The sequence below is a fragment of the Bacillus rossius genome, chromosome 3 (assembly GCF_032445375.1).
Source record: "Bacillus rossius redtenbacheri isolate Brsri chromosome 3, Brsri_v3, whole genome shotgun sequence".
In the NCBI taxonomy this organism is placed as follows: domain Eukaryota; kingdom Metazoa; phylum Arthropoda; class Insecta; order Phasmatodea; family Bacillidae; genus Bacillus; species Bacillus rossius.
The window spans coordinates 58,576,297-58,589,532 of NC_086332.1; the positions used below are offsets into that span (position 1 = coordinate 58,576,297).

The 13,236-nt window shown below is 35.9% G+C and overlaps 1 protein-coding gene across 5 annotated transcripts in view; it reads right to left on the bottom strand.

Annotated features, from left to right (window-relative positions):
- Positions 1–13,236, bottom strand: part of LOC134530757 (RNA-binding protein Musashi homolog Rbp6) — a 1,338,028-nt gene that overhangs the window by 49,807 nt on the left and 1,274,985 nt on the right. For 3 of the 5 annotated variants that reach the window (XM_063365896.1, XM_063365898.1, XM_063365899.1), the window contains 2 exons: positions 7,702–7,944; positions 3,720–3,785 (listed from right to left, as the gene is read on the bottom strand). The exons of 1 other annotated variant lie outside the window; for it this stretch is intronic. In XM_063365896.1, coding sequence (XP_063221966.1) covers positions 3,720–3,785; positions 7,702–7,944 — 309 coding nt within the window. The remainder of the gene's footprint in view (positions 1–3,719; positions 3,786–7,701; positions 7,945–13,236) is intronic. One more of the 5 variants, XM_063365900.1, reaches the window with a different exon arrangement.

Consider the following 13,236-nt stretch of genomic DNA (forward strand, 5'->3'; position numbering starts at 1 on the left):
ATCTAAAATTTAATAATTCGAGACGACCATCAATGACCTCTGCCTGCTAGTGTCTGTCCGCTTGGATTAGGTTAGGTTAGGTTAGGTTATAACGCATCAAATATTCAATAATTCTAGACGACCGTCAATGACGTCTGCCCGCTCGTGTCTGTCCGTTTTGGTTGTTATGCTTACGACGAGACCGCCATACACGCTCACGCTCACACGTGCGGAGAGACATGCAACGTGGCGGGAGCGGACTTAGTCCATGTACCTACTACCTATTTAGCTTGGCACCGACTTCAAACCGATCAGTAGGTAGCACATACCAAGAATAATATTTTATTATAAAAATATAGGTATTAGTTTTGGACAAGAATTTTCACATTGTAATTGTATGACTAAATCATAAATGCAGATATTGATTAATAGGTAATTATAATAATTTGTACTAAACGAAATAAGACAAAAATAAATTAAATTATTACGTCCATTGTTGTATTTTGAATTAAATATGTATCTTAATTTTTAACTTTTTAGTGTAGGGATTTATTTTTTGAAGTCGGTTAAATATTTTTTTTTAAAAGTTGGTTTATTAAATTAGTCTAAATTAGCCCTGGCTGAAATAATCATTTTTGGAACGAAAAAACTCGTTAACATCTAAAATAAATGTATACATTATGGAGTCCTTATCGAATAAATGTACAGTGTAGTCTTGTATGGAGGAGCACAATGAAGCACAATCCAGAATACTGAGAATCTGGTGAGTAGACGGAGCAACAAACTGCTATGTACGCTATAACATGTCAGCGAGAGCAGAAGTTTGTGAAAAAGAAGATACAGACTAGCTGGTCATATCTTAAAGGTATCCAGGGTTGGTCAGTTCCTAAAACTATCCGCGCTTGGAGCTAACGGACAGCTTTCACACCTCGGTCACGCGGACCAGTCAGGACGGCTGAACGTCGCGGTTTAAATGAACACACTCCAAGTGCCATGAACCAAAAACTCTCTCGCTTCATGTCAGCACACAACAGGAGACACTCACACGCGCACAAAGTGATGTGGCGCTGTGTGCCCTTACCGCCTGATCACAAATATAAACCCGGGACCCGCGCGAACACTCCCTTACATTGGTGCACGAACCATTCACTTTTTCAAACTTGCCCAAGTGGCTTTTGAAAAACAATACTTTTTTTGTCTTTCAAACGCTGATTCAAACGGGTCTGTCACATTTCGAATCCTCGGGACTGGAATTTCATTTTCCAGGCCTTCAAAGAATTTAAAAACCTCTTCAATACAGGGGCGTAGCCGGTGGTGGGGGGGGGGGGGGGTGGTGGTTATGGTTTCAACCCCCCCCCCCAGCCCCAAATCTTTAATTAAATTTCTTATTCATCACTCAAAAAAATTTCATATTAAAAATTAATAAAAATTTTACCATTACAATATTTAAATTTAAGTACCGAAAACTGCTAAAATAGCACTATTTTACACCTTAATCCAAATTTTCCCGGGGGAGGACCCCGGCCCCCGCTTTAATACGGGGGGCCATGCTTCTTAACACCCCCCATACACAAATCCTGGCTACGCCATTGCTTCTATATAATTATAAAATTCCTCCAGATCTTTTGTAACCCCTACACAATACACGGCGACTATCAAATCCTTAGGAGCGAAACGATTTTTAACCCGTACCAGTTAAATTTACAATAAGATTTTACATAATACTCAAATAAACGGTTCTGCCAAGAAGAGAATATGTTTTATAGAATTTACAAGCACATTCTAAAAAGTTTTATGTGAAAAATTAGTAAAAAAAGAAACTGCTTCGTCGACTTTCAATCGAACAATCATTCGAATGAGCTTCAGACCACATTTACTTTCAAGGGGTTGGATTTCCTCATCCAGCAGTCTCTGCCGAGCATTTTTCAATTCACTGATGAGTGGATAACAGCCAAAAAAGAATCTGAATTCGGCCATAAGTCTGTCGGAGGCTTGCAACTCCTCGTTCTGCACAGGGACGCTGACGCTACACAGTGGGCGATGGGCGTTTCTTCCCCTTCCCCCAATCTTGAATTAAGAAGCCCCTCACTGATACTACCGTTGCGAGCGAGATATCACATAATGAATTAAACTATATACTTTCGACCGAGATGGAAAACGAAATGTACATCTAAAGGTGTGCAATATGAACCACTCCGGAACCAGATGAAATAACCAACCGAACCACCACAACAGCAGCCAGACGAGAGAACGAGCTTCGAGAAGGAAAAGAAACAGGAAAATTTTAATCTCGGAAAGTGAGCGACCCCGCTGACGAATGGCTGGAATGGAACAATGAAGATAAAAACAAATCGGAAGAAATTAGACAACACTACTTCTGCCTGATGGAACCGCCAAAGAAAGAGCGAACAAGTTTTTGAAGGCGACCAGACGAAAGAAAGGGGCAAGGACCACGACAAAACTTTTCTTTCAGGCGGAACATGGGAGATAAATAAGTCAAAAACTTCCACGTCGCATCAAGGATAGGCGATCGAGGGGAGGAAGGAGGTAAAAAAGACCATGACCGCAGCTCTTATATATATATACTGTTTGAATGTATCTGAATCTTTCAATTTACCGTGATAGATAACTACTGACAATACACAGCTCCACAAAAATTCTACAACAGTGTGTCATCATGTTCCTTAAATATAAATGTAAAAACATATAGGGTAGTAAAAATAAGTGTATAAAATTACGGTTTTGCTCACATATATGGCAGTTGAATTTCAAGCGATCGCCTAGTTTAAAAATAATCAGTACTGTAGCTATATGTATAAGCAAAAAGTAATGTTTGTACATAATGAAATACGGCTGAAACACTTGAGTAGAAATGTTAAGTAAAAATATTCAGCTAAGCACATTCAAATGTCAAAAAGATGGCTTCAAAATTCAATGAAATGTAATTGGTATAAAAAATTATTTAAAAAATTCCCACCAGAATACGAAAGAGAAAAATCACACGGAAATATTTGATACTCAAGTAGGTGTTCAAATACACACAAAGAATTGTGTTTTAGGCACGAAACCAGATGTCACAAACCATTAACCTTTTACTTAAGAAAATGTCAGTGCTCAACTCACACATTAGAGACGCTGCTGCCAAAGCTTTATCGGAAATTAATTATTAAATTGTCACGCTTGGAGCATTCCACCTAGTTACATTGTCTTTGGAGTTATTATTTATTCCCAATTCCTACTATATAATGTACTATCGGGTCCATTAAAAAAAATTAGATTTTTAAATTTCAAAACGGGCCATCACTTAAACTTAAGACATCGCAACACGTACAAGTCACTCCATCCAAGGTGGTAACTGCCAGTTTAAACAAGCTTAGTGGCAGACAGTTGGTTAAACAATTCAGCAACGCCCAACGTTCAACATAAAATACTCGCGTGAGAAATGAAGTACGAATGTGTAAAAACATCAGCTTACCTCGTTTTATAGGCTTATACGCATACATTACCTATATCCATACGCATTCATACGCACACATGCATGGCCCTTATATTTTTTACACAATATTTGAGAGCAGGATACAAGGTAAAATTATGAATAAATTAACTAATTTACAAACAGGAACTGGCAGAACAATGTTATTTCACTGTGCATCCAACAAACTAGAATAAACAAAATGGCAACCCACCAACAATAATCAACACACAGATAATACACGAAGAAAGGATATTAATAAAGGTACCTGAGAGTGCCTGAGTTAGCAGGGGAGTATTATTGTTTGGGGTGAGCTGTCCGTTGGTTAAGTCCACTGGAAACACACATAAACAACGAGCCATTAGATATTTAGTCACAGAGGTAGGTATTCAACACCAAGTCACTGCGGTATAGGAATAAAGGTATAAGGGTTGGGTTAGGATGCTACTGGTTTACACTGCACACAAAACATTTCGAATATTTTGTAATTATGGGTAAATTATAAAATCTGACACACGGATTTAGCATGTAGTTGCATAATTTTTGGTAATGGTTTACATGGCGTGACTGTCAAATATCAAATGTATTTTATTTATTACATACTCCACGAACGAATCAAAGCTCATGACACGTATTTAAATTACTAGAATTATTATTTATTGAAATCATATTGTAAATATAGATTGATTTCGTAGTTTGGTAAAAAAAAAATACTAAAAAGAAACACACAAAAGAAATAAAACCATGTTCAACTCAGGTTTTAATATTTAGTTAGTAAGATATATATACACACACAAACCGACGACATTATTACAAAAAAATATTAACTAGAAAAAAATTACACAAATACTTAAAAACATGTTACAAATAATAAGACTTCATTTAATCGCCAGAATATCAGAAATTATAAAGTGAGTAAAAAAAATTCCTGGAGTAAAATTCGTGAATAATAAAAAATATCTTGCATAGCTTACTAATAAAATCATCACAGAAAAAATTCAAGCCATAATAAGAATCAGTAAATTATTGCTTGGAAACAAATATCTAATAATTTTTTTAAAAACTTTATTTATAAACAGATAAATTATTAAAATGAAGTGTAACATGAAAAATCACGTTAAATATTACGACAGAGTTAAAGTCGTCAAACATTATTAACAAAACTTGAAATATTCCGGGCCTAGGTTACACTAAGGGCACTGCAATTTTAAAGTAGCACTTCCTTAGGTTCTTTGTCTTTTTCTATTGTTTAATTGGGCCTATATAACGCAAACGGCAAAACCTTTGCTGAGAAGGAATTCGCGCACTGTTAATAACGTCTTGTCTATACGTTCTTTAAATGATTCTTGCAATGGGGAATTTTTTATAACATTTTTTGGGCATATGCTATTGCAATTTTGCACTGTTCGTCACAGAAAAAAATTCAAGAATACAAAAAAGAAATAACAATGAAAACATAAATTCACAGAGAAGAAGCCTAAATCAGATGATGTCAAACAGATGGACCCTATGATGAATAAAATAACACAGACGAACATCCTGTTTTCCAGTGTCCGTTATCAGTCTGTTTGTGCCTGATGACGGGAACAGATGCCAGTTCCCAAAATGTCAGTTGTGTTTTTGAAAGGTTGTCTGAATTGTTGCCCCTTGGATGGGCAGCCCATCAGGATTTTTCTTACAGTAGTGTTTTTGAAAGGTTGTCTGAATTGTTGCCCCTTGGATGGGCAGCCCATCAGGATTTTTCTTACAGTAGTGTTTTTGAAAGGTTGTCTGAATTGTTGTCCCTTGGATGGGCAGCCCATCAGGATTTTTCTTACAGTAGTGTTTTTGAAAGGTTGTATGAATTGTTGCCCCTTGGATGGGCAGCCCATCAGGATTTTTTATTACAGTAGTGTTTTTGAAAGGTTGTCTGAATTGTTGCCCCTTGGATGGGCAGCCCATCAGGATTTTTCTTACAGTAGTGTTTTTGAAAGGTCTGAATTGTTGCCCCTTGAATGGGCAGCCCATCAGGATTTTGCTGACAGTTGTGTTTTTGAAAGGTTGTCTGAATTGTTGCCCCTTGGATGGGCAGCCTATCAGGATTTTTCTGACAGTGGTGTTTTTGAAAGGTTGTCTGAATTGTTGCCCCTTGGATGGGCAGCCCATCAGGATTTTTCTGACAGTGGTGTTTTTGAAAGGTTGTCTGAATTGTTGCCCCTTGAATGGGCAGCCCATCAGGATTTTGCTGACAATTGTGTTTTTGAAAGGTTGTCTTAATTGTTGCCCCTTGGATGGGCAGCCTATCAGGATTTTTCTGACAGTGGTGTTTTTGAAAGGTTGTCTGAATTGTTGCCCCTTGGATGGGCAGCCCATCAGGATTTTTCTGACAGTGGTGTTTTTGAAAGGTTGTCTGAATTGTTGCCCCTTGGATGGGCAGCCCTTCAGGATTTTTCTGAGATCACGCTCATGCTTCCTAGTTCACTACAGAGTGACCCTGTATGGTTATTCGAATGACGTCTTGCTGAATTCCGGCGAAGACAACCTTATATCTTGTGCAGAATCAAATTAAATAGTATTTGAGTGAGTCGCAAATAACTTAAGGGCACTGATTTGAAACCGTTGGTACAGTAAAGCATTAAGCTGGGTGCACAAATGAAAAAAAAATGACAGTAACAGTAGGTTGTGTACACAAGATTTGATCGCCATGTTTTCGAACCTACCGATTCACAATGGCGTATAGGATGGTCGTGTGCATGGGAGAGAGATCGTGTGCACAGGAGGGAAATGAATATATTTATGTTTCGGACGCATGACGCACCAGCAATTAGAGTAGAGTTGAATGCAACGTTGGCGGGACTAGAGAACTGTTTATAATTATTAATAATATTGAAGCAAGATATTGTCAAGATATTAAAATGTACAGGTGCATGTAATTCCTTATTTAAAAATTAATTATTGCTGTTAATACTTTTAAAAACAAATGCACTAGCAATCAATGTAAATACAAATGTTTTGTGTTTAGAATGGTAAAAATAAACATTTTTACAGAACTCTAATAATTGTGTTGAAAAACTGTGTTCACAAATTGCTGGTCAGGTGTCGTGTGATGATCATTTGGTAGTTAATACAGTTATTTACTAACACTGACAAACAGATGGCGGATACATCGCGAAATTTCATCGGCTGAAATTAAAATAATATTTCAATTGTGAACAGGTCGTGTGCACAGTCGTGTGCGTGGCCTGCTATGCACCCGCTTATGTTTGTAAACTGTGAACCCAGCTTTAGACTTCTCCTACGGTACGAAGAGTAAGGTTATGACTAAAATATATAATACAAAAAAGCAAAGTTAACGTCTGGGAGCTGTAGAGTTGGTAGTCTTGTCAAGAACGGGGAAAAGTGCTTTCGATAAATGAGTATCTGATCATCCCCGGATGAACATGTTGCCTACTGCTGAAGTACAGGCGCTGAAGCTTGCTTTACAGGTAAGGATCTTGACACTTGACGTCCCGGAGGATTTTTGGGAATAGAGAAGTCTCTGACATCGATGGTCTAATATACAACAACGAGTGACATCTGCACCGAATAAAACACAACCTGGCATCTCGTAATGACCAGCTGCTGACAACTTGTGACCGAACGAAAACCCTGCGTGCTCTTACTTGTTCTACTCATCCGTCGTTTCTTGGAACTTCAACTGAACGACACTGCAGACTGCACAGGGGTAAGAGCTCGTCTCAGAACACTGAAGCGCGGGCTCTTGGGTCTGGTCGACGGCTGAGACCAGACGGAGGAGGCGGGTCGCGAGCGCCCGAGCGGACTGCAGCGCCACGCTGAAGAGCGGCGGCTGGGGCGGAGACGAGACTCGATGGCGGAAAGCCGAGGGACGAACCACTAAAGGCCCCCCCCCCCCCCCCCTCGCTGACCCGGAAAACGACGTACGGTGCGCAGAGCTTCAGAGGAAACCACGTGATTTGAAAACTGATCGAGACAGCCGAGTGAGGTCCGTTAAAAAGAAATAAGAATAATATGACGAGGATGCATGAGTATTCCGTATTCCGTTTTTAAACTGTACATTTATATGAGTGAAGATGGCTAAAACGAGCGTTTTCCGTAACTTATTCTTGAAAAAAAAAACTCAAAGGAATTGAATTATAACTTTATGTTGATTTCTCCGCCGCATGAAAGCTACGGTGAGCAGATGTCCTATGACACAACACACACACACACTCGGCGGGCCGGACGCGCGAGAGGCCGGCGGCGGCGCTTACGCTGGGCGGCGGCGGGGTGCCTGGCGTGCGGGGGCGGCGGCTGGTGGTACACCGCGTGCTCCCGGTGCAGGGGCGAGCTGCTGGCGACCGCCTCGCCCGAGAGCGACGCCTGCTGCTGGGCGGCTGCGGCGGCTACGGCGGCGTGGGCCGCATAGTCGTAGTAGGCACTGGCCGCGCGGTCTGAGGTGGGCGGGGCTCCCGCGGGGGCGGTGGGGGGAGGGAAGAAGCTGTAGCCTGGGAACCCTGTGAATGGATGCAATGGAGATAGCCAAAATTGATCAGAAGAAAAAAAAATCCATGTTTAGTCAATTTTACTTCAATCGGCCACTTTGTTTCTTCATGCCGGGCTCGAATAATTTTTAGGGTATTGAACTTTTTTTTTTAAAAAAAATCAAACAATTGCAAAGTTTTTGTTTTAAAATTTTAAGAGGCATAGAAATTCAGGGAAGCCATCCAAGTATTAGAATACACTTACTTGGAGGCCAATATATTCGTACGAAATAAAAATTTTGTAATAGTTTACGACTTTTTAAAAATTCAATGCAGTTAAAATATGTCGCTCTTAACTTTTGACCCTGTGGAAAAAAAAGACTTTAGAATGAAAATCAATATGGAAATATCCCGAAGACATCGGAACAAAGAGACTTCCATGAAAAAATAATATAACAGCTATATTTATTAAAGCTAAGAGCAAGCGACAAAATGAATTTTTTTTATTTAAAAAAATAACACAATTTTCAAACAAACAATGTTTACATACACTTTTAACTTACATAATTGACATCACGAAGGGAAAGAATATTATTTCATTTAACACTTCTGACATCATAAACACACGCTTATTTATCATTGGCATCGAAACAACGAGCATAAATTACGAATTTAAGAATTTTAATTTTTTTCATAAAAACTTCTGAATAAATTTGGCATTGAGAGGATACACAATTTAAGGTGTATGCGGAGTGGATTTAGGATTATTGGCTTTCAGTAAGGAAAGGACGAAAGAAAAGGACAGGATACCCACCACCACCACCAGTATTACATCATGCATCCCAGTGTCATGTTCAGGACGCGAGAAAAGTGATTTTATTGCCGGAACACGCTTGAGTCAACAACAGCAGCAGCAGCAGTACTTAGTCAACCCGCTCATGTTTACACGCCTTGTAACCGGGAACCAAGTGACAGGACAGCAACACCAAATAACGTGACAGTGTACGTTATTGAAACGAAATGAACGAAAACAACAAAGAGTTTAACTTCAAAACAATGCACTAAAACCAAGTTTTTTTTTAAAAGAAAAAAGGTCATTTTACAGAAGCAACCACATTTAAGCTCAACACAAAAAATCACTTCGAAGCATGTTAAAAAAAATAAGTATGAGTAATCCGAAAAAAAAAACAAATGCAGCAGAACCAAATAAAAAAAATTGAACATACACCACCTTTACACACAAAAAATAGCATTGATGATAATGTACAAACAAGAATAACAACATGCAGTTAATTATTTCAAAACATATCCAACAGTTGTGTGTTTATGCAAGCCAAAATTTTTGATTTTAAGAAGTTCGATAGAAAAAAAAACAGCGTCGGTAAACAGTTTGAAAGTACATCCGTCTCTACGTTTGTATACCTTCAATTTTTTATATGAAACTCATTAGAGCAATCAGTGGGCGGGTAGCTATTAATATTGTATTTAGGTTTAAATGTTGCGTATATCATTATCACACACGTTTAAATTATCATTCAGCGCAATTAAAGGCCCGTTTGTTTTAATATGAACTTGGATTCCTATACCAAAATAGTATCTAAAATTTGAAATGCATAATGTGCAAAAAATGATACATTTACCAGCTGCCATACTAGCAATACTTTTCATTAATGAAACAATTAATACATTTCCTGCTGGTAACTGTAAATATACTTGTGTCAATGGAGAACATATTTTTAAGAAGTACCGGCAGTGAAGCTCTGGCTTTTCGTAAAAAAGTAACTAAATAAGTTGGTAGTGTTTTAAAAATTTCTGAACACAAGAAATATATAGCTTTAACAAAACCAAATCATTACGACGCCACCAATTCGACGTTCTTTGTAAACTTTTAGTTTACTTAACTTTTTAACGTATAAATAATTTCTTTTCATGATGTTTACGTTTTAATTACATTTGCGATTATTGATTTTATACTTGCTTGGGCCTGATAAGAATAAGTGGAATTACTGGGAAAAAAGGATAAAACTATTTAATAAAGTTTGTTTAGTGAAGTTTAATTTTGCAGCTGCAAGATAAAAAAACAAGAAATAAGTGATTTATAATGAACTAAAAATGTAGTTAATTAAATAAACAGCTACTTTAAAAATGACTGAAAAATAAGGCAAATATTAATTTCACTTAAACAGTTTTAAAATTATCTAAAAAGAAACTAACAAACTGGGAAAGTTCTAAATGTTGAAATAAATTTTAAACATAGGATATGAAAAATAACACACTACACTAAAAACCAAAAAAGTTAAATGAATGGGTTTAAGATAGTTAAAAAACACGGATTGTACACGGTTTACCATGCTTTTAACAATAAACAGTATAATATACAGGTAGCATACTTTATAATGATAATTAGGGATTTATTGTGCTGAAGTGAGCTAGAAACATGCCCCATTGCACTCTATGTAAAAATGTACAAGATTTAATATTACTTACGTGATCAGTAGCGAACGCACTCTAGTGTGATTCTTCCATTCGCTAACGAAGGTGTAAACACATCAGATTATGAAGCCATCGATTAATATTTTAATGAGATAAGTTTTGGGATAAGATTTTAAAGGTGTTCACTATTTAAAATATTGTTTATTTTTATGTTAAGGAATAAGCTGAATCTTCGCGTATTAGCTATTAGGTTTGGAACTTTCTTGAAGTTTTAGGTTATGACAAAGTAAAACATCATAACATCAGTTTAAAAATAAACCGATATTACTGACGTATTAAAGTTGCTGACATTTCTAACTGCACCGTCGATCAATATTTAAAAAAATAATTATAATATTTTTTAATTAATTGTTTACCAAATATTTTATTTGACAAAGTAGAAATATAACTACGTTAACTTATGTAATTTTAATATTATAATTATTAATTACAGCATTGAAGTTATAACTTTTCGGCTTATAACCTCTCATATGATAAGAGAATTTTACAGTTTTGCAGAAGTCAGTAATCAGCAAATTAAACTTAAAATACACTTTCCCTTCTTGATGAAATAACCATATAAAAATATTTTTCGTAAAACTGAACAAATTAAGTTGTTTTGTGTGCAGTTTCAACCACTTTCAATAGAAAATAAACTATTAATATTAAGAGACAAATCACTATACAAAAAGTAGGGTCATATGAGACATACTAAAATAATACGAAAACAAGAAACACACTACTCTATTGTGAACACTAAGTTCTACTCTAAAGCGTTTATCTTCATGGCTTGGAAATCACAAACACAAAACAGTTTTCAGTATACGAAAGTTTGAAGCAGCAATGAAGTTCTTGACTTTATTTAGTTAAAAACAAATACAAAAAAAAAACATGTACATGTGCGCTTGAAAGTTCACATTTTAAGATTCCGAAAGTGATTAAAGACGAAACTTTAAGTGCAGCCATGAAGACACAAACGTGACTATGAAAGAAATGTTGCGGCTAACCCGCAAGTTCACAAAATTATTGAGTAAATACACTTAGACTAAACTAGACACTATAATCAGTATTGATATACACATGTAGTAATGCAAAGCTGACAGGAGAATTGACTGGGACTGACTCACTCACTCACGACATACATACATGACTTTATTCTACAATGTTGTTAGCGTCTACAATCTAAGCACTAGGTTTACTCAGCCTTAGTTACAAATCAACATTAGAAAAAAACAACGTAACTTGACTAAGCAATAATCTGTGGCTCAAGTTCTATCAACTGCACTAATATGTAATCTAACATCAAAATGTTATTGCAAAGTCTATTTATACTAAAAATTGTTAGTAAACACACTTTATTTTCAATGCAGATACTATTGCGTTTTTTTTTTTCCTATTGCACATTACATCGACAGCTTTTACACAAAATGAATTCGAAAATTTACGAAACACTTAAAATTTGAAGCTAAACACCATTGACAAAACAACTAGTAAACGTCTTTGACTACGAAAAAATTCAGTTATTACAGTTTTGCACTAACTGTTAGTTGTTTTTATGTTCTATGTTAATAATACTGAAAACAAATAAAAACACATATCTAGTTAACTATTACTATAAAATTTTCTACACTTACTTCCATTTTGAAAGAACTAAGAAAATTAACCACAAAGAAAATGTCGACACTATGAAATTTTCCACAAACAAAACGCTATGAATAAATATTTTAATAAAAATATTTTTAAATTTTTTGTTACATTTTACTCGCCCAATATTAAGATGTTCTCAGCTTGAAATCTTCTTCTGTGTAGCAGGTTCGGGGTCCCATCAGAAAACTTCATTTATTTTTTTCTCCCTGGATTCTTCTTTGATTAAGTCCTAATCTAACTATACTTCACTACACAACAGTCTACCTGTTTGCCATTAACTACGGAATAGGAAAGTGTTTTAAAAAATCTAATAGTATATTTAGTTTACAAATTTTTTTATCCTTAATATGTGTTTTATCCGAGTATTCCTCCTTTTTTAATGTAAATAAATAACGATGAAGTGATAAAGACAATACATTAACAGTCCGTGGTTGCATTAGATATATGTTCGGTTAACTAGCCGACTCACAGATGGCTCTCAGTAATTGAAATAGGCATCAAAGTGATTGTTAGGTGCATCAAACACTTGGTAATGACCATTTAAAATTGTTCAATTTATTATTTCTTTATTCGTAAACGAACAGTCGCTACAAGTAGCATAACAGAAAAAAATAATTGCTTGTGTCAAGAAATGACTCATCACAAATATAAAGTTTAATTTTTTTTCCTATTATGGTTCGCAGAATAAAGTCAAAAACGAAATACATAGTATTGAGGTTTAATGTTGTGTACATGACTCATCCATTGAATAAGTTTAACATGTAAAAGAAGGCTGAAATTCTATTATTTATCTATGAACACTACATATGTAATTTTCTAAAATCAAGGGCAAATTGATTTTTTTTTTATATAAGAACAAAATTATTCAAACAAAACGTGTTTCTATGAATTATAAATGCAAATGCATTATAAAAGTTGGTCCGAATGTACATTAAAAGCAGGTTTACCCTTAGCGATCCTGAGATTTCAACTACAGTGTATGTACCAAATATAAGAATTAAATATTTTTGAAGTATACCGAAGAGATATTTTTCCTGAAATGAAACTTAACATCGTTATTCCATAATAGGTTTTTTTTCAATCTTACAGCATAAATTGATTGTAAATACTACCACTAAGCATCGACAGAAGAAAATAAATGTTTTAATTTGCTCACCCAGGCAGTAAGTAGACCTAAAACTTCTATGACTTTGTTAGTACGGAGAA